This window comes from Capsicum annuum, unplaced genomic scaffold (genome assembly GCF_002878395.1).
Source record: "Capsicum annuum cultivar UCD-10X-F1 unplaced genomic scaffold, UCD10Xv1.1 ctg3396, whole genome shotgun sequence".
NCBI lineage: Eukaryota > Viridiplantae > Streptophyta > Magnoliopsida > Solanales > Solanaceae > Capsicum > Capsicum annuum.
Window position 1 is genome coordinate 226,427 of NW_025840764.1, and position 27,218 is coordinate 253,644.

The 27,218-nt window shown below is 38.7% G+C and overlaps 1 protein-coding gene across 4 annotated transcripts; it reads left to right on the forward strand.

The window, feature by feature from the left end:
• Positions 1 to 27,218, forward strand: LOC107854402 (coiled-coil domain-containing protein SCD2). Of its 4 annotated transcripts, none has more exons than XR_007049630.1 (17): positions 1 to 709; positions 1,221 to 1,390; positions 1,956 to 2,031; positions 2,200 to 2,241; positions 2,337 to 2,399; positions 4,191 to 4,240; positions 4,351 to 4,378; positions 5,201 to 5,275; positions 5,351 to 5,461; positions 5,549 to 5,609; positions 7,376 to 7,492; positions 7,607 to 7,725; positions 8,399 to 8,468; positions 8,870 to 8,911; positions 25,591 to 25,631; positions 25,930 to 26,103; positions 26,778 to 26,800. XR_007049630.1 is itself a non-coding variant. In XM_047403082.1 (17 exons), the coding sequence occupies exons 1-17, from the start codon at positions 350 to 352 to the stop codon at positions 26,846 to 26,848; spliced, it is 1,623 nt and encodes a 540-aa protein (XP_047259038.1). In that variant the 5' UTR covers positions 1 to 349; the 3' UTR covers positions 26,849 to 27,218. The 4 variants fall into 4 exon arrangements, 3 of the variants coding, with proteins under 3 accessions (XP_047259038.1, XP_047259039.1, XP_047259040.1); XM_047403082.1 differs by having other exon boundaries at positions 25,977 to 26,103; positions 26,778 to 27,218; XM_047403083.1 differs by lacking the exon at positions 2,200 to 2,241 and having other exon boundaries at positions 25,977 to 26,103; positions 26,778 to 27,218.

A 27,218-nucleotide genomic window follows, 5' to 3' on the forward strand; every position in this document is an offset into this window, starting at 1 on the left:
ATAACACTCGATTGATATCTCATATATTAGATTAGATTTTTTTTTTTTAAATTTCAAGTTTTATCATTAGTAAAAATTATAGGTCGAAAAAATCGAGTCAAATCGAACTAAATCGAGAAGAAGACTTAGATACAAGGTAAAATAAAATAGGAAAAAGAAAGAAAAAAAAAAAGACTCCAACCGATTTACCGGGGTCCAACTGCAAGGCAAATATCTGTCTCCGTGAATCTCTCCGGCGGAGAAGCTACTGTAAAACACCGAAAATGAAGGCCCAAATGTAGGCATTCTCGAACTACGTTCTCGCTTATCTTTTCTAATTGATGATTTTGTAGTGTGAAAACTAGTATTGATGGATCGAGCGCGAACCGCAAGTCCGCGGCAGTTAAGAAAGTGGAGCAGCGAATCCGGAGCTTCCACTCTTACTGGTGGATCTTCATCTCCAGGACGTCATAGCCGCTCTTCTTCTATCTCCGGTTTGTCCAACATTAAGCGCACTCAGAATGTTGCTGCCAAAGCTGCTGCCCTGCGCCTCGCTCAAGTAATGGCTTCTCAAGCAGCCACTGGCAATGATGATGAAAATGATGACGATGATGATCTTGGATTCCGATTTGCTGCTCCATCTTTTTCCAGGTCCAACGTCAGAACTGCTGACAATGGCACTAGTGCTATCCTGTCCGCTAAGGTCAAAACCAGATCATCTTCCCCAGCGGTAATTTCAAGAACTCGATCTATCCTCTTTTTACTGTCTTACTTTTTTTCAGCTTTATTTTTCTGTTGATGGAGACTTCTGAAATATTGACCGCATTTGGCTTTTCTACCTAGATAATTATGTATGAATGTGTTCAAATTCAACTGCATTTGTAGGTAATTTCAGTTACACAAGTCTCTTACCCAAACTTAAAGGGAAAAAAGGTTGAACCTTCCCAAATATCTCTGCAAATCTTTGTCTTGGTTCTGTTCAGAAAGTGATTATAGCGCAAGACACGGGATAGTCGTCAAATATCTCAGGATTTTGTTCCTTGGTTTGTTGAAAAAGTTGTATAAAGTACAGAGGGGATAATTAATCTAAATGAACATAAGCATCGTCATCATATTATTATTATTTTTAATTATTATTATTATTATTATGACTATTATTATTATTATTATTATTATTATTTTATTTTGGCTCTGATTACCTCTGTATGATTATTGTTTCCATTTCCTGCTTCCATGAGTAGCTAGCTAGGAATTTTGTCGAGGAATCACTGTCTCTTCATTCAACATCAGCAGGAAGACTGACTGTGCCATCTCGTCCTCCACCATCCATACCAAGTAGCCGACAGCCTGTGAAGACTCCGTCACCTATAACACCAATCGATCCTCCAACCAACAAGCTGAGAAAGAAAAGGTACAAATAGTGAAAACCTCTTTTCCGATCTTTCCTTTTTCCTTTTCATTCTGACACTCCTACGAACAAGCAGCTAGTGCAAAGGGTCTAAATCTGTGTTTTTATTTTTCATTCATAGGTTGCTTCTATTACTTGTATTGTTTTCCAGAATTGCTTAGTTCTTTTAATTGTGACATTATATCAACTTTTAGAGCCTAAAATATTTGCTCTTCGATTGTATGCTATTGCTGTGACATTTCAAAAAAGATATTGGACTAGCTTAATCATCTGTACTCTGTGTAGTTCTGTTAATGTTCAACAATGAATCAGTCCAAGTGTGTCTTAAGGCACACGAGCATCCTTCATCGACAACAACAACATACCCAGTATATTCTCACCAAGTGGGGACATACCCAGTATATTCTCACCAAGTGGGGTCTGGACGAGAGTCCATATATACATCCATGTATGCATGCATGCGTGCGTGTGCGTATGTATGTATGTATGTATGTATGTATGTATGTGTATACATATGTATATGATTCAGCTCTTTTTCTCTGCATTCATCATCTACAGTGCAATGCAGATTCTGTCCAGATTTAAGACAAGTTAGCTTGAAATATACAGGAGATCGCCGTGCTGCTTCTGCGCTTCATGATGAAGTATGTCCATTGTGCTTTCATATCGACATTCTTTGTTCTAACATGCATAGTATTCAGTCATTAGACACCTAATGTGTCTGTTTTGTCTCTATATACATGTAATTACTTGGATATATCTCTTGACTTCAGTTTGCCCTTTCTGATATGATCATTACATTTTCTTGGTAGCTTGATATGCTGCAAGAAGAAAATGAAAATATTCTTGGAAAGGTGCACGTTTCACCAGTTCTTTTCCTCTGCATTACTTACATTAAGCCATGCATATCTGAATTTGTCAATACCTGAATTTGAGAAATTCCGTGCAGCTTAGAGTTGCCGAAACGAGTTACGAGGGAGCAGAAGCTAGAGTGAAGGAGCTTGAGAAACAGGTTATTACCATCATTATTCCCAAACTGTGCACATATCCTCCCTCTTTGTTTCTCTTAAATACTTGTACTATTCATTTGCTTTTTTCCGTCGTGTATAAGAGCCTCAGTGCTTCATTACTGAAATTTACTAGTTTGCCTGAAAGAGGACGAAGGGAATAAACTTATATTTTGTCTTTGTATTTTGATAATGAAAAGAATGGATCTTGGGCCTAACTCAATCTCAAAAGCTAGTTCTTGAGAGGAGGATTGCCCAAGTCCATATAAGGAGACCACTTAAGGAGACCACGTGCCCATCCTTTTCCGATGTGGGACTCTTAACACTCCCCCGCATGCCCAGACCTTGTTACCTTGAGCGTGAACGATATAATATGGGGGCCCTATATCAGTGAACGAAGAATCTGAATGGGCTTGACTCTGATACCATGAAAAAAATGGATCTTGGGCCTAACACAACCTCAAAAGCTAGCTCTTGAGGGGAGGATTGCCCAAGTCCATATAAGGAGACCAAGTACCCATCCTTTTCTGATGACGTGCTCTTAGCAGATAAAAAAAGAGGAAAAACTTGAATATAGTCAGTGCGTCATTCTATGAGGAACACCTCGTTTATCACAAAAAAGAAGGTAGAAGATGATAATGTCGATAATAGACACTTTATAGATGAGACTCGAGGGGGTGTGAATGACAAATTAGAGGTGTGGAGGCAAACTCTTGAGTCTAAAGGGTTCAGGGTGAGCAGAAGCAAGACAGAGTATGTAGAATGCAAGTTTAATGACGTGAGGCGGGAGAACGAGGTAGTAGTGAAGCTGGAATCACAGGAGGTATGTAAGAGGGATAGTTTCAAGTATCTCGGGTCCGTGATCCAGAGTAACGGTGAGATTGACGAGGATGTCTCGCACCGTATTGGGGCGGGATGGATGAAGTGGAAGCTCGTGTCGGGGGTGTTGTGTGATAAGAAGGTGCCGCCTAAGCTGAAAGGCAAATTCTACAGGGCGGTAGTCCGTCCGGCCATGTTGTATGGAGCGGAGTGTTGGCCAGTCAAGAACTCCCACATCCAAAAAATGAAGATGGCAGAAATGCGGATGTTGCGCTGGATGTGTGGGCTGACTAGAGGGGATAGAGTTCGGAATGAGACTATCCGGGAGAAGGTTGGTGTGACTCCAGTGGAGTGCAAGATGCGGGAAGCTCGATTGAGATGGTTCGGACACGTGAAGAGGAGGGGCATGGATGCCCCGGTTCGTAGGTGTGAGAGGCTAGCGTTGGATGGTTTTAGGCGGGGTAGGGGTAGGCCGAAAAAGTACTGGGGTGAGGTGATTAGGCGGGACATGGAGCAGTTACAGCTCACCGAGGACATGACCCTAGATAGGAAGGTCTGGAGGACGCGAATTAGGGCAGAAGACTAGGGCCGGTTTGGGTCGCTAGTGTAGGGAATTACTTGGTGGGGGTTTTATTCTTGTTATGATTCCGTGTTCCATGTTTTATTACGAATCTGTGTGCTTTCCTCTGTTTTCTAATACTTATGGGTGCAGTATGTATGTTATGTAATCTAGTTCTGTGCTTTACTATGAGTTTGTGTGGTGTCTCGTGACTTGAGCCGGGGGTCTATCGGAAACAGCCTTTCTACTTCTTTAGAGGTAGAGGTATGGACTGCGTACATCTTACCCCCCCGACCCCACTAGGTGGGAATACACTGGGTTTGTTGTTGTTGTTGTATTTTGTGATTATGCACCACGGATGTCTTAAATTTAAACTTCAAGTTCATCTAACAGTTGAAAGTCATTTCTTATGCATCAGGTTGCAGCACTTGGAGAAGGAGTATCTTTAGAAGCAAAGTTGTTAAGCAGGCAAAAATCTTCCCCATATTCCTCTTACCACTGAATTTGTTTTATGCAGACTTTTTTGGTGGATATGTATATGTATATATAATAATATCATGATATCTTATCAATTGCAGGAAGGAAGCCTCTTTGCGCCAAAGGGAGGTTAGTTTAGATATTTGAGTTAATTGAAGATTAATTTGGTCACACTGCTTTTTCCGTTGGTCTTTTATGTGAGAGGAAGTTTATTTGAAAAGCATAAACTATTGGAAGCCATTCTTCGTCCAACAAAGAGCAAAATGTAAATGAGAAAGTTTATCTTGGCATGAGTGTACATCACTCCACATATTGAGGAGAATGCACACACACAAACACAGAGTAGCATGGACCATTCAATTATTTCTAGTATGCAACATGATAGTTGGTAGCATATATTAATTTCCCTGCTTATTCTTGCCAAACTTTCATATGCATGTTCAATTTTATGATATTAATACTCTCCATTTCAATTTGTTTGACCTACTTTCCTTTTAGTCCGTTTAAAAAAGAATGATCCTTTCCCTTTTAGCAACTCTTTAGTTCCAACTTTCAACATGACATGTTTTAGACACAAGATTAAAGTGTATTTTGGTTCATTTGACTTATCTTTAATTTAAGACTGCAAGATTTAAAAGTCTTCTTTTTTTTCTTAAAACTCCGTGCCAAGTCAAAACCGGTCAATCAATGTGAAATGGAGGGAGTATATGTTAAACTGTACTTTTAATTATTACTGGACTAGTTTTTTTGGAGTAGTTCTTTGTTTATAACACATATGTTAATTGGCTCTATAAAAAATTTAATGTCAAACTGTCTAAGTTTTCTTGAAAATACCATGCCCGCACGTTAAAACAACATTGTCCTGTCTCTTTGTAACTGCTTTCAAGTGTGCTACAGTTTAAAATAATGTTTTACACCTCAAAAGCAATTGCGGAAGATTAATTGGTGCAGGCTGCACTGAAAGATGCAAAACAAGCGAAGAATGGGATAGATGTGGAACTTGCAAGCCTCCGTTCTAATGTTCAGGTAAACACCACAACCATGTGCTATTGCAATGTCTGTTTTACTCTATCTAATTTTTTTAAACTATATTTGACATAGAAAGCAAAAGATGACGCAGCTGCTGCTGTGGATCAACTTCAGGGGACGGAATCTGAGGTTAAAGCTCTACGCTCTATGACACAAAGGATGATTTTAACCCCGAATGAGATGGTATCTAGCTGCCCTTCCTGATGCTGCCTTCATCATTTGCAAAATTTTTCATCACAAAAGTTAATTTCCTGGCATATTATATCGCAGGAAGATGTTGTTCTTAAACGATGCTGGCTTGCACGTTATTGGGGCTTAGCAGCTCAGTTTGGTAAGTAATGTATCAGAGTTTATTCTTTTCCTAGTCACGCACATGATCTCTATTCTTTATTTTTGAGAAGGAACATGATCTCTATTCTTTGTTTTTGAGAAGGAGCATGATCTCTATTCTTTTCTGAATTAGAACTTTTTTCTTTACTTCTATCCTTTTGTTTTTTCCCTTAATGTTTCACTATTAATTTTTGTTTTTCTCTGTATACTGCTCACACTGACCTTTTATCATTAGCTATAGTTTTGAAATGTTTTTATGAAAAAAAAATAAAAAAAAAATGTTTTTATGAAGTCACCCAAGTTGCTCAATTTAACTACTGGATTTGATTTCCAATTGTTCTATCATTTGAAGTACTTGAAACCGTGCCATCACCCGCAACCACAAGAAAGAAGTAAAAAGACAAAAGAGCACATAAGATAGTGAATCAAGAAAAAAGAATGTAAAATTGCAAATGCACATTCGTAAAATTGCTAGAAAGGAGGCGCCTTTGCTCCTCCAGAGTTACAAAAAGTGAACTTATAGTAGTGGCACTAACTTCACCTAGAAAACTTATTGCAAATTAACTATCAATACATTGTTTTACAACTAGATAGAAGGATTGACTTTTCGTAATGGACTGCATCAATTAAATGCACCCAAGGGTGTGGCCTAGTGATCAATAAAGTTTATTGGAAACCACGAGGTCTCTGGTTCAAATCTCCACAAAGTCCAGAGCAAAAACACTAGGTGATTTCTTCTCGTGTCCAACTCTTGGTGGATAGAGTTACCCGATATTTGTTTTGGTGGGAGGTAGCAAGTAACTCATGGAATTAGTCGGGTGCCCCGCAAGCTTGCCTGGACACCACATTTAATGAAACCAAAAAATAAATAAATTAAATACTCTGTTTGTCCCAATTTTTATGATATCCTTTCTTTTTTCGTCAGTCCCAAAGAGAATGTCACCTTTTTATATTTTGTAACAATTTAATGTTCTTCTCATTTTACTCTTGATGAGATTACTTATAGGCTATAGCCACACAAATATGTATGGCTAATTTGACACACAAGGTCACCGAGGACATGACCCTAGATAGGAAGGTCTGGAAGATGCGAATTACGGCAGAGGATTAGGGCCAGTTCGGGTCGCTAGTGTAGGGAATTAATTGGTGGGGGTGTATTCCTGTTATGATTCCGTATTCAGTGTTCCGTGTCCCGTGTTCCATGTTTATTACGAATATGTGTGCTTGCCTCTGCTTTATATTCCTGCATTCCTGCTTTACTCTGTTCTATATTCTTTATGGGTGCCGTATCTATGTTACGTCATCTGCTTCTGTGCTGTACTATGTGTTTGTATGATGTCTCGTGACTTGAGCCGGGGGTCTTTCGGAAACAGCCTTTCTACCTCATCAGAGGTAGAGGTATGGACTGCGTACATCTTACCCCCCCAGACCCCACTAAGTGGGAATACACTGGGTTTGTTGTTGTTGTTGTTGTAATTTGACACACAAGTTTTAAAAGTCTTCCTGTCATTCTTAAACTCCGTGCCTAGTCAAATACCATCTCATAAATTGGATGGAGAGAATACTTTTTTCTCTATTTAATGTGCATGAGTGTTTTCTACTGTGCTGTACTTATCTAATTGCACTCTTATCCACCTAATGCTTTACTTATTTTAAGCTTTGACCCCATGTATCTTACTCATATTTCATTGCTTTTATATATGTAAGAAATGTTACGGGTTTGGACTCTTGATTCTAAAGTTAATCTTGCTCTGCTTTTCTTTTCAGCAATTTGTCCAGATATTGCTGCTTCAAAACACGAGTACTGGTCATCCTTTGCACCTCTTCCTTTTGAATTGGTTATCTCTGCAGGACAAAAGGCAAAGGAAGAATGTTTGAAAAAAGGCAAGCATGATTTATTTATGGGTTTTCTAGTTGCTTTTGTGGATTAAACCTAGCTACGGGTTTGTCTACGTGGTAAATATTTTCAATGAGCATAATTTATATTCTCTTTTGCAGATGATGACAATCCAGAGAGGGAAAAGCTTGTTCAGGATCTGAATGATTTCACTGGAGAAGGAAATATAGAAAGCATGCTTTCTGTTGAAATGGGCTTGAATGAACTTGTTTCTTTGAAGGTTACTCTAATAACTAGTCATTATGTTGTTCTTGCTCCTGTATTTTTCTTTAGTTCCTTGAACTAGGTATAGCATGCATTACTTGCCCTGTTTCTAAACTTTAGCTTTTAAGTTCTTCTCATGCTTTGCTTTTCGAAGATAATTAATTCTGTCATCACTAACATCACAAATCAATTTTTTCTTGTTCAAATTATAGATTCCAATACTCATTAATTTCTTCACCAAGTCAATTATTGGTTTTAGCTTTAAAATTCCACTTTGCAGTTTTAGCAAATATGATCAGGTTAGATTTATATCATGAATTTGTTATGCCTTAAGTTGATCTTAGGTAAAATTTTGGTAATATAAGAAAAGACCTACTGAATATGTATCATAATGGCTATTACAGAAAGTGAAAATCATTGGCTTTATACTAGAAGAAAGAATTATGATACTTATGGTGTTCAGCTGAGGGATAGGGCACAGGCCAGTCTCTAGATTTGGAACACCAAGTTCATAATGAAGGGATGCAATCTTCTCCTTTAATCTTTACTTTTCCTATTTACCTCTAGGATAGTTTGGGTGTAAATAATATCTTGCAAGTAGAAATAATGTCGACCAGGGTATTATGTGTTCTCCTTTTAGTTGGAAGAATAGGGCACTGCTTTACCATTTAATGATATCCCTGATCCAGGTTGAGGATGCCATAGTACTTGCACTGGCTCAACAACGGCGTCCAAACTCTGCTCGAACATCAATTTCAGGTTTGTCTCTTGTTTGACTTTTAAACATTGCTAGTTAACATAACATACTGAGCGTCAAAGGTGACACCACCTGGTCTTCTGCTCTTTTGAGACACTGTTAATAAGCATGTCAAAAGTACTGTAGAGCTCATGCAACTATTGACTTTACACAGATTAAGCATATGAGTTAAATCTTTGATTACCTCATTTATAAATCCATAACAAATCTAAGTTTGCCTTCTCAATAAGTATCTCCAATGTTGTGGCATATGCAAACCTGTCAGCTAATCTTAAATGTAGCTGTTTATTTATTTCTTTTATTATTTGAGTCCATCTGTTCTACAACTCAAAGTCATCTTCTCGTTTAACAATAGGAGTACGATCCTTCTTTTGTGTTTAATTATCTGATTTAATCATTGCAGACATCAAATCACCAAGTGATCCGAAGTATATGGAGGCATTTGGTAAGTCCATCTGATATGCCATTCTACTGAGGATTCAACTTCTTGCATTTAGATTGTTAGATTTTCTTTTATCACCATCAAATATTGTCCCACTCAGACTCCTATTCAACTAACTGGAAATAAACAAGCAGCTTATTGTATTAAATTTCCTCAAGTTTCTTGCCTATATTCATCCCTTTACTTCTTACATTTTGCTTGTTGGCTTAAACATGGAAAACAATGAGGTGCCCGTCTAAACTTGTCTATTGATTTACAAATTGGTTATTGGCTTGGCCTCATTTGTTGCACTTAATGAAGGCCTTTATCTTTAATCATTAAGTATGTTGTTTTTTAAGTCTCAATCTTAATCATTAAATGCATTTTTTTTTATGTTTCAACTTTCAACCACTTAATGGATCTGAATAGATTTGATGGTTAAGATCTATAGTAAAGTCTTAAGATCATCAAAATGTGTATTTAAAGATTTCTAAAAAATGGTAGTTCACCAATTCTTGTCACGACCCAAAAATCGGGACCATGACAACACCTGTCACACCCACCTGTACAGGTAAGCCTATCCCAACCAACATGACAACTCCAGAAAAACAGAGAAGCGGAAGAAGTAATGAAACAATAATAATCTCAAATTTATATAAAAGGAGGAGTTGCAACATCATGACAATTTTCCAGGCCTGGTTGTCACTAGTACAAGCCTTTAATACCAAATACAACAACAATAGTTTGAAGTGTCTCGAATGCGAATAAGCATAAGATAAAGGAAGAAAAGATTTGGGTAAGCTCTGAGATCCGGTATCTGCTACCTCAATCTCCAAAAAAGCTGACACCGGGATCCACAATCAATGCTCAGGGCTACCCACATAATACCTGAACGTAGGGTGCAGAAAAACCAAGGGTGAGTACGAAACATGTATATTCATCAAGCATTATCGACAATCGATCCTAATCCAAAGTGATGGTGAGGACCATCGCACCAACCATCCAAATCAACTAAATAAACTTGCACTCAGGAAAAAACAACCCTAGTCTAACAAATAACAGCACTTAACAAAACAGCCAAACCAGTTCAAGTAGGTTAGACATGTACAAGTTTATGATCGACAAGAGTAGCCCAACTCATATCAAGATAGACCTTCACCAACATAGAATTATACCCACTCTCTATACCAACCATTCATCCTTGATGAGATAAGAAAAGTACATACCATGCAACCAAACAGATGAGTATGATAATAATGATACATCAGATGTGTATGATAACGATGATGTATCAGATGAGTATGATAATAATGATGTATCAAATGAGTATTGATAATAATGATGTATCAGATGAGTATGATGCAAACCTCTCACAGTATACACCTTTTGAGTTTAAGCTTCCAGGAGAGGACCCATAGGGTTTCGCAATCCATATACTAATCAAAATCTTAATATTCGATCTTGTCGGCACATTCCCTCGATCAAGTTGTTTTATAATCTTATATGATAGATCTTACCGGCACATCCCTCGATCAAGGTTCAAGAAGGCAGTCATTTTCTTTCACAAAGAATCAGTGTTTATCAATAGTACTAGCTCTATTAATCATGAAATAAGTGAATATACCGGTGCATGATAAAATCAATAATGCACAACATCAACTTAACTATAGTGTATATGAACCAAAACCTCCCAAATATCAGTGAATCATGATACAAGTCGGGGTGTCAGAGTAATAATAAGAAACGATTAAGACACTAATAAGGTTAATGCAAGCCCCTAAATGGACATCTCAATGATAATAATCACTCTAATCAGAAATAAGGTTCACCCTGGCTCTCGTATGGGCATCACAATAATGATAATCAACCTAAATAATGTAATCATTGAGAATTCACCCAACCCATAACATGTTTTAAATAATAAGTTTCCTACCTTTTCCCCATTTATGACACAATAAGACCCAAACGCTCAAATGGAAATATACTCACCAACAAGCATGTTCAGAAGTTCGCTTTCACTCATAATGCATAACAATCATGACAGGGTTCCTCTTTTTAACTTTTTCAATTATAGCCACAATTTGTTTATACCCTAAATAGTTACTAAAACCTAATTTTTCCATCAATTGCCACTAAGCACTGCTTCAAACCCTCAAGTAGATACTCGATATCAATTTATTCATGATCAATAAGTCATTTATCAACAAAATTAACTATAACCATATCACTAAGTAGAGGGAACAATCAAGGTGCTCAATTTTATTTAACCCTTCAATAAACATTGGTACCCATATAGATGCTTGCATCTTATCTATACAGAACCCCCGAATCCTTACAGAACCCCCGAATCCCCAGTTATTCACAATATACAGGCAACTAACACAACACATAAGCACCTAAGAGGCAAGGTAGATCTCAACTTGCCTTAAAAGAAGACCCGAGAAGCCAACCACAACCCAAAGAATTAGATGGAAGCTCTTTTCTCCCAAATTGTCTCCAAGCGAGCCCAATCTATTTAAATACGAGATCTACAGATAAATATGAGTCCAATGATACCCATATTGTTATATTTTTGTTCTGGATCCAAAACTCGATCCAAAAATCAACCTCGAGAATAAAAAGGGCAAATTTGAAATTTTAGTAGAAAATCATTTTACCCATAGCCTAAGGTTCTCAAATCTAAAATTCCTTCGAAAATGGAGTTGAAATCGAGTTAGAAATCATCAAAATATCAATTTTCACTTTACCGAGGAAACCCCAGAATTTCAAGATTAAAAATCTTGATTTATAGATGATCTCACAATTTAATTAATGGCTAATGATGAAAACAAGTTCAGAAACTCACCCAAGGTTTAGATCTCGAAAACCACTTGAAATTGCCTTAATTCGAGCTCCCAAGCTTAAAAATGGTGAAAATGGGTTTTAGATCGAAATTCACTTTCTTAAAGATGCCATAAAAAATGTTTTTCGCATTCGCGGTGATACAATACAAATTACCTCCAAACCCTGGGATGGGATGCTCATGAAGTTAGAGGTGCTTGACGACTCCGAAGTGCTATCAAAAGGTGCCAAATGGATGATGATTACCTTCAAGGAGGGTCGAGGAGCTTGAAGGGGTCAAAGGAATGCGAGATCGGGCTAAAAGCCCCTTAGAAAGGGACATACGCCCCATCGGCGCCCAACCTGCTCCTAATCTGCTTGAGCGGGTCAAAACAGAAGCATATGCTCCTAAGGTGCGCCTGAGATGCGCCCCTTCTGCTCCAGGCGGGCTGATTTGTGTTTTTGGTTACAAATGGGTCACTTTTGGGCCCATAAGTTGTAATAATTAACCCTAAAGTATAAATAGGAGTTTTCTTTCATTTTGAGGGAACTTTGATGCTAATGAACTTATACTCTCTTGTGAGTGTGCGTGTAATCTTGGATTAACTTGCGTTGGATTATTGTTTAGAAACTTTTATTGCTTGAAAATTCAATTCCCTTGTGATCGGCGTATGATTTAGGTGCTTTGTTTGGTTTATGGAATAGAGGATTAAGGGTTTTATAAACCCTTTTTTGCTGTCAATTCCTTTATTATGTCTATCTTATTGCTTTCCTATCTATCTTTATCTTTTATTCTTCGTTTCTTGGTTTAGTTTTCGTATTTTGTTCCGGTATCATTTGGTAATAGCGTTGAGCTTGGATTCGTTCCTACGAATTCAATCTTGGATTTGATATCTTGAAAAATAAAAAAAAACATTTTAAAGGAAAAATCCCCGAAAATTGTGTTTTTGAGTCCTTATTGTTGTTTCTACGCTAGATTTGTTCCATCTAATGATATTTAGATTGGAACTTGACCATTTGGTGTGTTTGGAAGAGTATTGGAGTAGGCCACCATTGTTGAGCTTGTTCTTGAAGTCCTTAAATCTTGCTCATTTGGTGTTGGTTTGTGGGTTAAAAAGTGTTGAAAAGTGTTTCCCATGCCAAAAGAACCCTATATCTAAGTGGTGGTGCTATTTGGAGAAGTTTCAAGATTTCACCATTTTTGTGTTCTTAAAGCTTGAAGAAACTAGCAAGTGGGTTAAAAAATTTGAAGAAATTTGATGAGAATTTAGGCTTAAGGTCATTTGGAATGTGTTTAGAAAGTTGAAAATAGTTTGGGTTCCAAATTTCATTGCATTCCGAGCAAAGGTGAAAGAGTTGGAAAATTTGGTGTCATAGTGTTCTTGAAAACCTTCATATCTTCAAGAGGCAAATTCAACTAAAAGTTGTTTGATCCAAGAAAGAGAAAGGAAAAGTAAGCAAAAGTGTTGGTCTAAAAGCATATCCAAAGGGCCTAAGGAATATTTCAAAAGAGAGAGGCAAAGGGGGCCATAAGAAGGTTATTTTCGGCCACTTTCCAGCCGGTTTTGGGCCACCTGCGCCCAAGGTGATCCTGAGGTGTGTCCAACCTGCTAAAGCAAGTCAAAACAATACCTTCTGCGCTTGGTCTGCGCCCAAGGTGCTCCCAACTTGCTCCAGCTTGTTCAAAACGCATCTCAAGCCTCCCAAATCAATCTAGTTTCATTTCTTTACTCTTAACTTCATTTTTTAATTCTTAAACACTAATAGTAATCAATCTATTAGTTGATTAATTAGTTCTAGAGTCCGTTTCTTTTTTTGTCTATTCTTGTGTGCTTTTCTTTTTTCGCTTTCATTGTTCTTTCTTGATTCAAGTACGTTAGTTTGTTTTTGAGTTTTCTTTTCAGTTTCAAACAAGAATCCATTCCGATCATAAGCCATAATTGATACCCAAGTCTTCTAATTGGAATATAAATGATCTTTCAATGCTAGGTACGCCAATTGGGAGACAAAACAAAGATGTGTGCTCTGAGAGCTTGTGAGGTTGATTTCTTAACTCGAACTTATTTGTTGTTTCTGTTTAGTATTTCTTTTGTTAGGTACGATGGCCGAGGAAGGTAAGATACCTAATTCCATCATTCAAGTGGCTTTAGCTTCCATCATGGAGAAGCTTAATGTTATGGATAACCGATTGGGATTAATAGAAGGAGATGTGTCCAACTTAAAGGAACATCAAAACTCAATCCCTTCCACTCCCCAAAACTATCATACTTTCTTTAGTGGGCATTCTCAAAACACCTCTACTACTATAACCTCGGAGACACTCCACCAAATGTTTAATCCACCGAGGCATGTACATGATGCCATACTTACCCAAATAACTGAAATCCCATTCGTCCATAACAACCCCAATTCAATCTAGTAAACCAAGAAGCTCCACAAGACTAACCCATTAACCAAAACCCACCACCTTAAATCCTGGCTAACCATAATCAACCAATCCAAGTTTAAGATGTAGGAAGCGAGGACGTTCATGGAGTAAATGAAGAGTTGGATGAAGTGGCTCTATTTGCTGAATTTTTACGGAATAGATGATGAGCTCAAGGGGGAGGACATAGAGGACGAAGAGGAAGATTTGGTCCGATTCTCTGTGGAAGAGAAAACTTGGGAAACCGACCCCAAGATCAAGGAGATAATCAATGGGATCAAGGAGGAATTATGGGTCGAGACACGGGTCTTAACTCCATCAAGATCACTCTTCTCACCTTGAAAGGAACTAGTGATCTGTCTATTTACCTTGATTGGGAAGTGCAATACAATAGGATCTTCCAACTCTATGAGTTAAGCGGACACAATAAAGTCGCCCTTGCAATTACTCAATTTGAAGTGTATGCTTCTACTTGGTGAGAGACTAAGAGGGTGCAACTAGAGAGAAATGGCAATCCCGACCTTTCGGATTGGGATAAATTGAGGGCATTTATGTGGGAGAGGTATGTGACGGAAAGGTTCAAACAAGAGCAACTCACAAAGCTGTATAATTTGCGATAAGGAGGTAGGGGTGTGGAAGACTACTATGAGGAATTCCAAAACTTGGTCCTTCGTCTTGAGATTGTTGAACCACCAAATTATTGTATGGCTCGATTCACAGGTAGGTTGGATTACGACATTGCTTCTTAATTAGTCGTCCACAAGTTTGAACGAATAGAAGACGTTGATTTTCTTTTTTGGAACAAACGAATAGAAGACCTTGTTGAAGTGGCCATTGAGGTTGAAAGGAACAACAATGCAAAGAAGTCTTTCAATAAAGGCTACACTTCTTCTACTTCTTCGGGATGGAACAAGAACAAGGTATTTCAACAAGTCCTTTGAGAAGAAGCCCGTTGAGAAGGCAATCCCAAGGTATCCATCAAAGAATGAAGTAGGGATGTACAGATCAAACCGTCAAGTCAAACCGAACCGACGAACCAAACCAAACCGAGAAAAAAAACCGACTTATGGTTTGGTTTGGTTGGTTTGGCGTTAGAAAATAAAAATCGATCATTCTTGGTTTGGTTTGGTGCTAACCAAAAAAAATCGAATCGAACCCAAATCAAACCGACATAATATATATATATATATTAATTATATATATATATACACATAAAATGTTAATTATAATATATTTTTTAAATACTTTTTCAATTAGTTTTATTAATTTTCAATATTTAGAAAGTAGATGTAGATATAAATTCAGATTTGGGCCTTTAAGTGGTAATATTTGTCCATTAATTGCTAATTAAATGATCCAAAACCCTATATAAACTTAAAACCTAACTTTTAAATTTCAAGAGAGTTTCCGGCTCCTCATTTTTTCATAATTGTGGTTTTTCATTAGCACATGAGTGAAATCATATTTGATTTAGTCTTCAATCTCAATATAATTGTAAAACTAAAGATTATAAAAAAACTGAAAAATCGAAAAAATCGACTAAAACCTAAACCGAAAAAATCCAAATTTATGTTGGTTTGATTTGGTTTATAGTTTTAATAAACCGACATGATTGGTTTGTTTTTTTTAATAAAAAACTAAACCAACCCGACCTATGTACACTTCTAGAGTGAAGGTAATCAATATTCTAACACCAGTCCTTGAGGTATTGTTTGCTTTAAATGTCAAGGGTTGGGGTCATAAGGCAAGTGAATGCCCCAATCGAAGGAATATAACATTGGTGCAATATAACATTGGTGCAAGGTGATGGTTACTTTGTTGGAGATAAGGTGACCCAAGAAGATGGTGGTGAAGAAGACACCTAAGAAGGTGAAGACCTTAGGAGTGAAGTGGAATTAGTGGAAGTTGAAGGGAACATTAATGTACCTAATGGATTGATGATGAAAGCTTCCTACGAAGATGTTTGGCCTTAAAAAGAGGAGGTATTGACAAGTTGATGCATGAGAGGGAAAGTCCATATGGTGCAAGTCTAGAAGGCAAGAGAGCAAGCTTAAGGCTTTGCTCCAAAGATATGTACCTACTACCTACCCTCTCTTATTTCTAGCATTCCTTGGAATTATGATGACATTGACCCTATTGTTCTCTGAAAAGTCTATGGTCCCTAATTGATAAACCACCTTGTCACACTTATGTGGATAGACAAATTGAACCTTTCTTGGAATGTTCAAGTGAGGGGTTGTGAGGTGCTTAAGATGTTTGTTCTTACTTTCATATGATCTTGTCCGTGGTAGCACCTTAGGTAATTTTAGCTCTTGTCATTCCATTCTCTTTGCTTATGAAGATAGCCTTGTTTGTGTTAAGAATGGCTTGTTGTGAAAGGAAGGGTAATCTACACCCTAATGACTACTTGACACTACCCTTGGATGTTCCAACATATAATGATTTACTTGGAAATTTTGTTAATGGAAATGACTTGGGAGAGTTTCGTCATGCTCATCGTAGCCAATCCCTTTGCACCTTGAATGATGAATTCTCTTTAATTGACTTAAAGGATGTTTGGTTATATGTGAAGCGGGTGTCTCCTTGGCATGGAAATATTGATGTTAACCTTGTGCTAACCCTCACACTCTGAGGATGTATTAGTTGTTTGTTCTTTTCTTGTGCTCTAGGGTTGTAGATTCGAGGACGAATGTTCTTCAAAAAGGAGAGGGTGATACAATCCAAAGTGCCTCCGCACCCTTGGATGGGATGCTCATGAAGTTAGAGGTGCTTCACGACTCCTTAGCGCTCATGATTTCCTTCAAGGAGGGTCGAGGGACCTTGAAGGGGTCAACGGAGTGCGAGACGGGGCTAAAAAGCCCCTTGGAAGGGGACCTGCACCCCATCTGTGCTTGAGGTGCGCCCAACTGGCTCATGATCTGCTTGAGCAGGTCAAAACAGAAGCATTTACTCCTAAGGTGCGTCTAAGATGCGCCCCATTTGCACCAGGCAGGCTGATTTGTGTTTTTGGTTATGAATGGGTCACTTTTGGGCCGATAAGTTGTAATAATTAGCCCTGACTATAAATAGGAGTTCTCTTTCATTTTGAGGGAACTTTGATGCTAATGAACTTATACTTGCTTGTGAGTGTGTGTGAGAGCTTGGATTAGCTTGTGTTGGATTGTTGTTTAGAAACTTTGGTTGCTTGGGAATTCGAGACTTTTGTTGTCAACATATGATTTAGGTGCTTTATTTGGTTTATTGGATAGAGGATTAAGGGCTTAATATGCTATTCCTTTCATTGTGCCTATCTTATTGCTTTCCTATCTATCTTTGTCTTTCATTCTTTATTTCTTAGTTTAGTTTCCGATTTCGTGGTTTGTTCCGGTATCACGCGGTCAAACCTTTGCGTTTGCGAGGTTGACCGACACGAACCCATAGCAATTGCGACGTTCCAGCCGCGTTCGCGAAGCTCTAAACCAACCCGACCCATAAATTGCCCTTCATCTCGAACACAACTCACTTCCCCCTCCTTGCGAACGCGTTGATAAGCCAAGCTCTTTCTTCACGAATACAATTTCCTTTTCGCGAACGCGAAGATGTATTCTCGTTGCAGCAGATGACAACAAGGTTGCTGAAGCACAAGTCTATGAAGTCCCTGATCCAACCCTCAAAATGAATTCGAAACCTTTAAAAGTAATCGACTATGCTACTAGACTTATTTCACATTCCAAACTAAATGGAACCATCAAAATCACCAACAAAGGTCGTTATCAACAAGTTTTCCCCAAAGCCAACTCTAGTCAATTAAACTAGTTTCTCGCTCAAATACTCAAAAATCACAATGGAGTCTCGAAACCCGAACCAACCACGCTACTAACCTAAGATCGATATTTTGGGGCTGATGGAACTGACAAAATTTTCATCCAATGCTCAGATCACGAGATGTTGATGAAGTAAACTATATCAACCCAAAGACCTTCCAAAACCAAAGACTCGTATAAATCTCTTTTGATCACCTTGAGAATCGTGCCACCCACTCACGTAACTCATAAATGCTATAAAGTAATAATGAGAAGGGGTAAAATGGTCAAAACACCAAAAAATCTAAGAGATTATCATGAGGGTTGTTACACGTCATCATCTACTATTAGTAACTATTGTCGTTGCTGCTCACCATTATCAACTACATACCACCACGACACCACCCACAACCACCACCCTTAGCCACAACATAGCTGACTATCACTACAACCAATTATTACTATCACTAGTCACCATTTAAAATTGTCACTACCCACCACCATTACCACAAAAAATCACCAAATCACCACTTTCAATCACCATGTTATGTATCACCATCAACCGCATTATTCACCACAACCATAAGTTATCACTATTAGTCACCACGATACCTATCGCCAATAACCGCATTATTTACCACAATCATAAGATATCGCTATTATCCATGATAACTATCAATTGTCACCACCGACTGTAACCGTTAAACCTACTGGCAACCACAATCACTATTAGCTACTACCCACAGTACACATTAGCCAACACTAAGGGTGTCAAATGGGTAGGTTGGGCTGAAATTGGGTCAAGACCCAAGCCTCGACCTCGACTTAGGAACTGAAATCGACCTTGGCTCGAGACCTGAGTCTTGACTCCGACATAGGATTCGGGACCCGACCCCGACTCAAGACTCGAAACTCGACCCTAACTCAGGACCAGATACTTGAACTCGACTTGGGACCCAAGACGTAACTCTGGCTACTATCCGGACTCGAGTCTTGACGCTCGACCATGACTCGAGACCCAAGTACCATAAAAAAATCACCAAATCACCACCATCAGTCACCATGTTATGTATTTCCATCAACCGCATTATTTACCACAACCATAAGTTATCACTATTAGTCACCAAGGTACGTATCACCAATAACCGCATTATTAACCACATCAATAAGCTATCATTATTATCCATCATAACTATCAATTGTCACCACCGACTGCAACCATTAACATCTACGACAACTACAATCACCACCTACAGTACACATTAACCAACACTAGGGGTGTCAAATGAGTAGGTTGGGCTGAAATTGGGTCGAGGTTCAAGACTCGACCCCGACTTAGACTCGAGACTCAACCTCGACTTGAGACTTGACCCCAACATAGGACCTGGGACCCGACCCTGACTTGGGAATTCAAACTCGAACTTGACTCAGGACCTGATACCTGAACTAGACGTGAGACCCAAGATGTGACCTCGACTCCTGCCCTGAACCGATTCTCGACAAGACCCAGGACTTCTGACTCGGGCCCTAAGATTTGACCTTGAATCCAGCCCGAGACCCGACCCCGGCTCTCACTTTCGACCCGAGACCCGACCCCAGCTCTCACTTTCGACTTGAGTACCAACACCTGAAATTGACTCGGATCCCTTACCCGACCCCGACCCGAGATGCGGGACTCGAAATCCAAAATGCAAAACTCGAGATCTAATGATTCACTTGATCCTGAACCGTGACTTAAGAACCGACCCTTGACTCGACACTATGGACATGAGACTTGAGACTCGATTTGAGACCCACATCGCTACTTTGAATCAAGAATCAAGATCTAAAAAAAATCCAGCAATTAACCTCAGAAGGTCGATTTTATACTCTTTAATTAGAAGTTTTTATTATTTGAAAAAAATCTACCACATTGACATAAACAGAGTTGTTCTTTTTGTAAAATAAAAATTATAAAATAAATAAATTTATAACTGACCTTCAGAGGTTAGTATTTTACTAATATATTTCTTTGAAAAAAATGATCTCATGAGGTTAGCTTTTGTAATTTTTTTATCAAGTTTTAAAAACTAATACAAACATCAAGCAATAAATTCAAATTAAACCCCCTAAAGTAAATCCTAAATATGGGTTAAAATTGGGCTAGTGTTGGGCTAAATTGAATATTATTTTGAAAATGGGTTATGTTGGGTTGGGTTAAAATTAGCCCAATATGAAATTATCTTGTGCCCAACCCAAGAATTTTAGGTGGGTTGGGCAGGCCATCGATTTTTGGGCCATATTTGACACCCTTAGCCAACACCATTCCTAGTCGACATCCACAGCCTTCACTGCTAGCTATCATCACTATCAACCACCATGACTTCACTTTTTAAAAATATAAACTTACTATTTTATTGAAATTTTTATCTATTAATTTTTAAATAAAGATTCCGATTTTGAAAAACAAAACCATGTAAATTTTTAAAAATTGTATTGATATATAGTATTAATTAAGTTAGTATTTTATTAAAATTTATATTTATTAATACAACAACATACCCAGTGTATTCCCACAAAGTGGGGTCTGGAGAGGGTAAAGTATGTGCAGTCCATACCACTACCTCGGATGAAGTAAAGAGGATGTTTTTCGATAGACCACTGACTCAGGACAAATAGTAATATAACAAGCAAAAAACCTTAAAAAATCAATAAAATGGGGTAACACACCACTAGATAATAAAAGAAGCATGACACCCACATTGTAATACTATGACCTATCTATTCGAAATCACTAACATCACTAAAACACCATGAACAAGAAACTACAAGGCATGTTATCACGATGACTACAGGTATATCGATAACATAAACACTCTTCCCAACTAGTAAGGGCGCACTCCTACCTACTAACCCTTTACCCTAATCCGCATCCTCCACACCTTCCTATCAAGGGTCATGTACTCTGTAATTTGTAATTGCTCCATACCATGCCTAATCACTTCCCTCCAATATTTTTTCGGTCTACCTCTACCCCTTCTGAAACCATCCATAGCAAGCCTCTCACACCTCCGTGCAGCATCCGTGCACCGCCTCATCACATGTCCAAACCATCTCAATCTCACTTCTCGTATCTTGTTTTCCATTGAAGCTACCTCACCTTCTCTCGAATAATCTTATTTCTAACCCTATCCCTCCTAGTAAGTTCGCACATCCATTTGAAAATCCTTATCTCCTCTACTTTCAACATCGGATGTGGGTGTTCTTAACTGGCCAACACTCTGTTCCATACAACATAGTTGGTCGGACTGCCACTCTATAGAACTTACCTTTAAGCTTAGGACACACCTTCTTATCACATAAGACTCCTGAATTGAGCCTCCATTTCAACCACCCTGCTCCGATACGATGCATGACATCCTCGTCAATCTCTCCATTTTCCTGGATCATAGACCCAGTATACTTGAAACTGTATTGTTTTGAATGGCGTGAGAATCCAACTTTACTATCCTATCAGCCTCATGTGTCAAATCATTGAACTTACACTCCAAGTACTTCGTTTTGGTCCTGCTCAACCTAAACCCTTTAGACTCTAGGGTCTGTTTCCAAACCTCCAACTTATCATTAACTTCTCCTTGGGTCTCGTCAATAAGTACTACATATCCGCAAATAACATACACTAAGGCATGTCAATACATCCATTACCAAGGCGAATAAAAATGGATTAAGAGTTGATACCTAGTGCAACCCAAAAACATGAAAGTGCTCCGAGTCTCCTCCTACCATCCTCACACGAGTTTTCACTCCATCGTACATGTGTTGAATCGACATAGTGTATGCCACAGGCACACCTCTAACCTCCAATCACCTCCACAGAACCTCTCTTGAGACTTTGTCGTACGCATTCTCAAGATCGATGAAAACCATGTGCAAGTCAATTCTTTCTCTCCTTATACTGCTCCATTAATCTCCTCACAAGATGGATGGCTCCGGTAATCGAGTGACCTGACATGAAACCAAGCTGATTCACGCAAATCGTCATGAACCACTCTTTCCCAAACCTTCATAGTATGATTCAACAACTTGATACCCCTATAGTTGTAACTCTGAATGTCCCCCCTGTTTTTATATAAAGGAATCATCGTACTCCATTTCCAAGATTTTGGCATTTTTGCCGTCCTAAAAATGATGTTCAACAACTTTGTCAGCCACTCCATACCTACCTGCCCCACCAGTGCTCGTTTAAAAATCCACCAGAATCTCGTCTGGCCCAATCGCCCTACCTCTATGCATCTTACGAATGGCACCCTTGACCTCCTGAACCTTAATGCGCCTATAATAATCATAATCGCAACACCTCTTTGAGTGCTCTAAGTCCCCCTGCACTAAACCTTCAACCCCTTCGTTGTTTAAAAGTCTGAAAATTAGACTGCCACCTCCTCCTAATGAGGGTGTCATCCACTAAACATCCTCACCTTTGATGCACTTCACTTTGTTGAGGTCACTAGCCCTCAACTCCCTAGCCTTGGCAAGCCTATACAATTTCTTATCCTTATGTTTCTCCTCTAAAGCCGCATACAAGCTCTCGAAACCTGTTGTCGTAGCTGCTGTAGCCGCTAACTTAGCCTCTCCTAGCTAACTTATACTCCTCCCTATTCGGTCGCTTCCCCTCGTCATCCTTGCTCTCCACTAACTTCACGTAAGCCACCTTCTTAGTCTCCACCTTTCTCTTAACTTCTTCGTTCCACCACCAGTTTCTCCGGTGCTTGCCAGATCGACCTCTTGAAACACCCAACACCTCTGTAGCTATCTCCATGATGCAACTGACATTTGTCTCCCACATATCGTCCACATCCCCTTTACTCTCCCAGGCCCCCTCGTCAACTTCTCCTCTATCTCCAATGCACTGGCCAAAGTCAAGCTACCCTACTTAATCTTGGGTTGATCCTCCACAACTCTTTTTTTTCGGCCTTTCTCGATTTCCAAGTCCATTACCAGAAGATTATATTGGGTCTAAAGATTCGCTAGGTATGACCTTACAATCTTTATAAAACACTCTATCACCCTTCCTAAGGAGCAAAAAGTCTATCTGAGTCTTGGACACCTAACTACGAGAGGTAACAAGTTGTTCCTCTTTTGGAAAGCTCAAATTCGTTACCATCAACTTAGAAGCCCTAGAAAAATTTAGAAGTGAGGCTCCTCCTTCATTCCTTTCCCCGAAGTTGCCCCCTCCATGCAAATCATCATAGCCACTCGATAATGACATGGTATGCCCATTGAAATCACCTACCATGAAAAGCTTCTCGGTGCTTAGAATGCCTCTCACCACCTCATCCAAAATCTCCCAAAAGCTCTTCTCCTCATCATACAAGCCCACTTGCGGATCATATGCACTAATAATGTTCCACGTAGACTCTCCAATGACCAACTTGATCGACATCAACATATCGTTGACCCACTTAAACTCCACCACCTACCACCTAAGCCCTTCATCTACTAAGATACCTACCCCATTCCTATGCCTCACGCTGCTAGAGTACCACAACTTACCCGTCCATATCCTTCGCCTTAGACCCTACCCATTTGGTCTCTTGGACACACGCTATACTAATCCTCCTCTTCCTATGAATCTTCACGAGCTCTATGGACTTACCTTGAAGAGTTCCTATGTTCTAAGACGCAACTCTTAACCTATAGGTTCCCTTATCCCACTTAACCCTACTATCCTTCACCCGCAACCCCGAGCTTGACCCTAACCTAAGCCCTTATCCAGACCCAGACCCAGACCCCATCCTCACTCTGGACCTTGATCCCAACCCCAATCCCGATCTATGACATGACCCTAGTCTACCATCGACCACCAAAACCACTACTCAATAAGAGAGAAATAAGAAGACACATAAATAGGTAAGACTAAAAAACAAATAGGCAAGGCTTAAAAAGAAACAATGGTTTATAATGAATGAAATCCGCAATGAAGTGTGAAGCTGTGTAACTATATGCTAAGGAAAACAAACAGAATTCTACATGAAAGAACCAAGAATCACCACAAACTAGTATGAATACAGTAATGACACTTGAAACAGGCAACACCAAAAGATATGTATATCTCCACTAACTACTACAATGCTACAGAGAAACAGAAACAATAATCAGGATTCAGGATAATCACTGACGAGGAATCAATAGATAGAGATACCATTAGGGATGAAATAGGAGATATCAGTTTCCAACAAACAAGAAACATAAAAGAGCAAGATGAGAGGAGCGAGTCCACCTGATACGATGTGAATGCAGTGTTCACCTGATCTTGGTCGAGTTGTTGGGTTTTGGCAACTTTATGGTGAAATTGGTCGCCGAAACTTGTTTCTGGGGCTGCCACGCATCAGTCTAGCTGTTGGCCGGAGGGACACTGAATCTGGAAGAGCCTGTAAAAGGAAGAAAGCACAACAAAATAGACAACAGTGCTGCTTCCGGTTGACTTAGCCAGAATGAGAGGTGGTCGCCGCAGAAAATCCGGCTGGAGAGAGAGATAGGTGGTTGCCGAAAAAAGTAAGATCTAAAAAGAAAAGAGGGTCGCCGGACGAATCAAGATCTGAAAAGAAAGAGATCGCTGGAGATCTAAAAAGAAAAGAGGGTCGCCGGACGAATCAAGATCTGAAAAAGAAAGAGATCGCTGGACTGCACAAGATCTGGATCGCCGGAGACGAAGGTCGCCGGAGATGGTTGGCAGTGGTCGGTGGTGGATACTGTGAACTCTGGTGAAGGTAAAAGTAAAAATCACCCGTAGATCTCTTTTTGCGGATCAAGATCACTGGTCCGAGATGATGCCGGAAATTCGCTGGCGAATTGCTGAAATTGGCACCGACGGGCAGCCAGTCACTAATATTTATCTCGATTTGTATAATGTTTATAGCAAAGCAAAATTAGAAAGGTCAACCAACTGAATCAAATAAAACAACATGGGTAATGAATATTCTCTCAAGTTCAAATTAGTTATCAAGAATCATCCATAACCAGAAAATTCAATTGAGCATACTGCTGACTAATATTTAAAGCGAAAGTAAGTGGATTCTACATGGACGAAATTGACAAACCAGTGAAAGTTAAAGATCAACAACTGCAGAAATGATGACAAGAAGACTGATGCATGACCTAAGGGAGTAGAGAAATAATCCAAGTCGAAGTCAAAATTTATATTTATTAATAGTTAAATAAAAACAAATTTAGAGATTTAGGTGTTGAAAATACAAGTAATCTTAATTAATTAGCATTCAGATTTAGGTGTTGGAAACAGCCTCTAGCAGAAATGCAAGGTAAGGCTGCGTACGATACACCCTTGTGGTAGGGCCCTTCCCCAGACACCGCGCATAGCGGTAGCTTTAGTGCACCGGGTGCCCTTTTTTTTTTTTATTCAAATCATAACACAACATCTTAATATTCAGATTTATATTCAAATTCTGACATCTAAATCTTAATGCACTTCTTATCTTCAAATATGTATTCAGATTCAGACGTCTTAATTGTAATGAAAACAAATGAGATTAGACATGGCAAAAGAAAGGTGTGCGTATCTTGAGCTTGTTTGGGCAAATCGTTTGTCCTGTCTAATTTAAATGTTTTCGAATTCATTGATCTTGTAATGTCTTCCTGGTTTCTTTTTAGCGAGTATTATTTGTATTTTTCAATTTTTTCAGAACTCAGCCCCGAGGAGTCTGACGACGTCCTTTTCAAGGAGGTATTGAATCTTCCTGTAGTTACATTTACCTTTCTGATTCCTGCTATACCATGTATCCAGTGAGCTGCGATCCTTTACCATTTAGTCAATGAGTAGTTCCTTTTTTATTTTTCAGAAATCTGCTTACTTCTCCCCAAACTATGATGAATTTTAAAACAGTTTGATTCTATTCTTGATTGAAATTATCAATTTTCAAAGATAAACTACAAGAAACAATTTCCTTCTCTTACATAAGAATCCGCAGCTTAACTGTGTTCTTATCAAGACAGCCTGTTGATGATTGACCTCTTTCAATTAGGTCTACTCCTTTTCTCTACATCAAGTTAACCATCAAAATTTGCTTAGGCATGGCTAACTTACTTTTGGAAGAGAGCCAAAGCCCATGGTATACAGGAGGAAAAAGCAAATAAAAGGCTTCAATTTTGGAGTAGTCGCAGTGGGCACTCACCAACTTCTCATGACGCTGTTGATGGTACATCCCATAGCTTTTAAGTCTGTTGCCCAGTTTTGTTTTTAATAAACCATGTTTAGAAGTACTTAATTGGTTAGACCACCATGTGTTCTGTATTATATTGCACACAAAAATACTTTTTTGTGTTTTGAAAACTTAAGTTGGTAAATAAGCAATTTGGTGTATAATAGTCTTTGTAGCAAAGTCAAGACAAAATAAGATGTCACTGTAAGTTGGTGTATATATCCCTCCCAGAGTAAGTTTATCTATGTGCGATGCATGCGTAGACACACCAAAGAATGTTACTTGCAAAATAAGTAGCGGCAAATACACTGCTTTGGAGTTTGAAATATCAAATCTTATTTTTGTACTATAATGTTTTGCATAAACTCCGTGATATATTCGTTATCAACATAAAATATGCAATTTCATGCACAATAATATCTTGAAACTTGAATATCATGCACAAACACTCTTATTCAAGATTAGTTTTTTGGATCATCTTACTCTCTCTCTCTCTCTCTCTCTCTCTCTATATATATATATATATATATATATGTATATATTTCTTGTACCACTGTCTTAATATAGTGATATTATTTATTTACTTGTTAGTTACTATCCTTTGTGCTTCTAAAATCATATACATACAGGTTGAATTCATTTTCTAAGAGTTCTTGTGGTTGATATTTTAGTTGAGCAAGGACTGATGGAGCTAAGGAAATTGGCCGTTGAACAAAAACTATGGGACTCATCTCGGAGATAAATTGGTCATAGATTGAGGTTCTTCCATTACTGGAAGGAAGTCTTCCCCGTGGTCTAATGTTACTGCTTGCAATATATTTTACTCCTTGCATTCAAGAGTCCCTTTCTCTCTTTCTACTCACAGTAGTATTCTTCTCAAGATTCATTCAATACAAGTTTCCAATCTATTTCTTTTTAGGTCCAACAGGAAGAGAGAATGTTCAGTTAAGATTACAAGGATTTTTATTTACTACAAACATGAGTATTTTAAGGATGACCATACAAATTGTGAAGTGAACTGTATTTAGAAGGGAGAACTTGGCAATGCTTTTAGTTCTGGGATTGATATGCTTAGATCCAAATTTCATTAATATCCACATTTTTGTCTGTTG

Coding starts and splice junctions, on each gene's coding strand:
- LOC107854402 (XM_047403082.1), top strand. CDS start 350: ATGGATCGAGCGCGAACCGCAAGTCCGCGGCAGTTAAGAAAGTGGAGC. Junction 2,400..4,190: donor TGAAGGAGCTTGAGAAACAG/GTTATTACCATC, acceptor CTTATGCATCAG/GTTGCAGCACTTGGAGAAGG. Junction 8,912..25,590: donor GAAGTATATGGAGGCATTTG/GTAAGTCCATCT, acceptor CAATTTTTTCAG/AACTCAGCCCCGAGGAGTCT.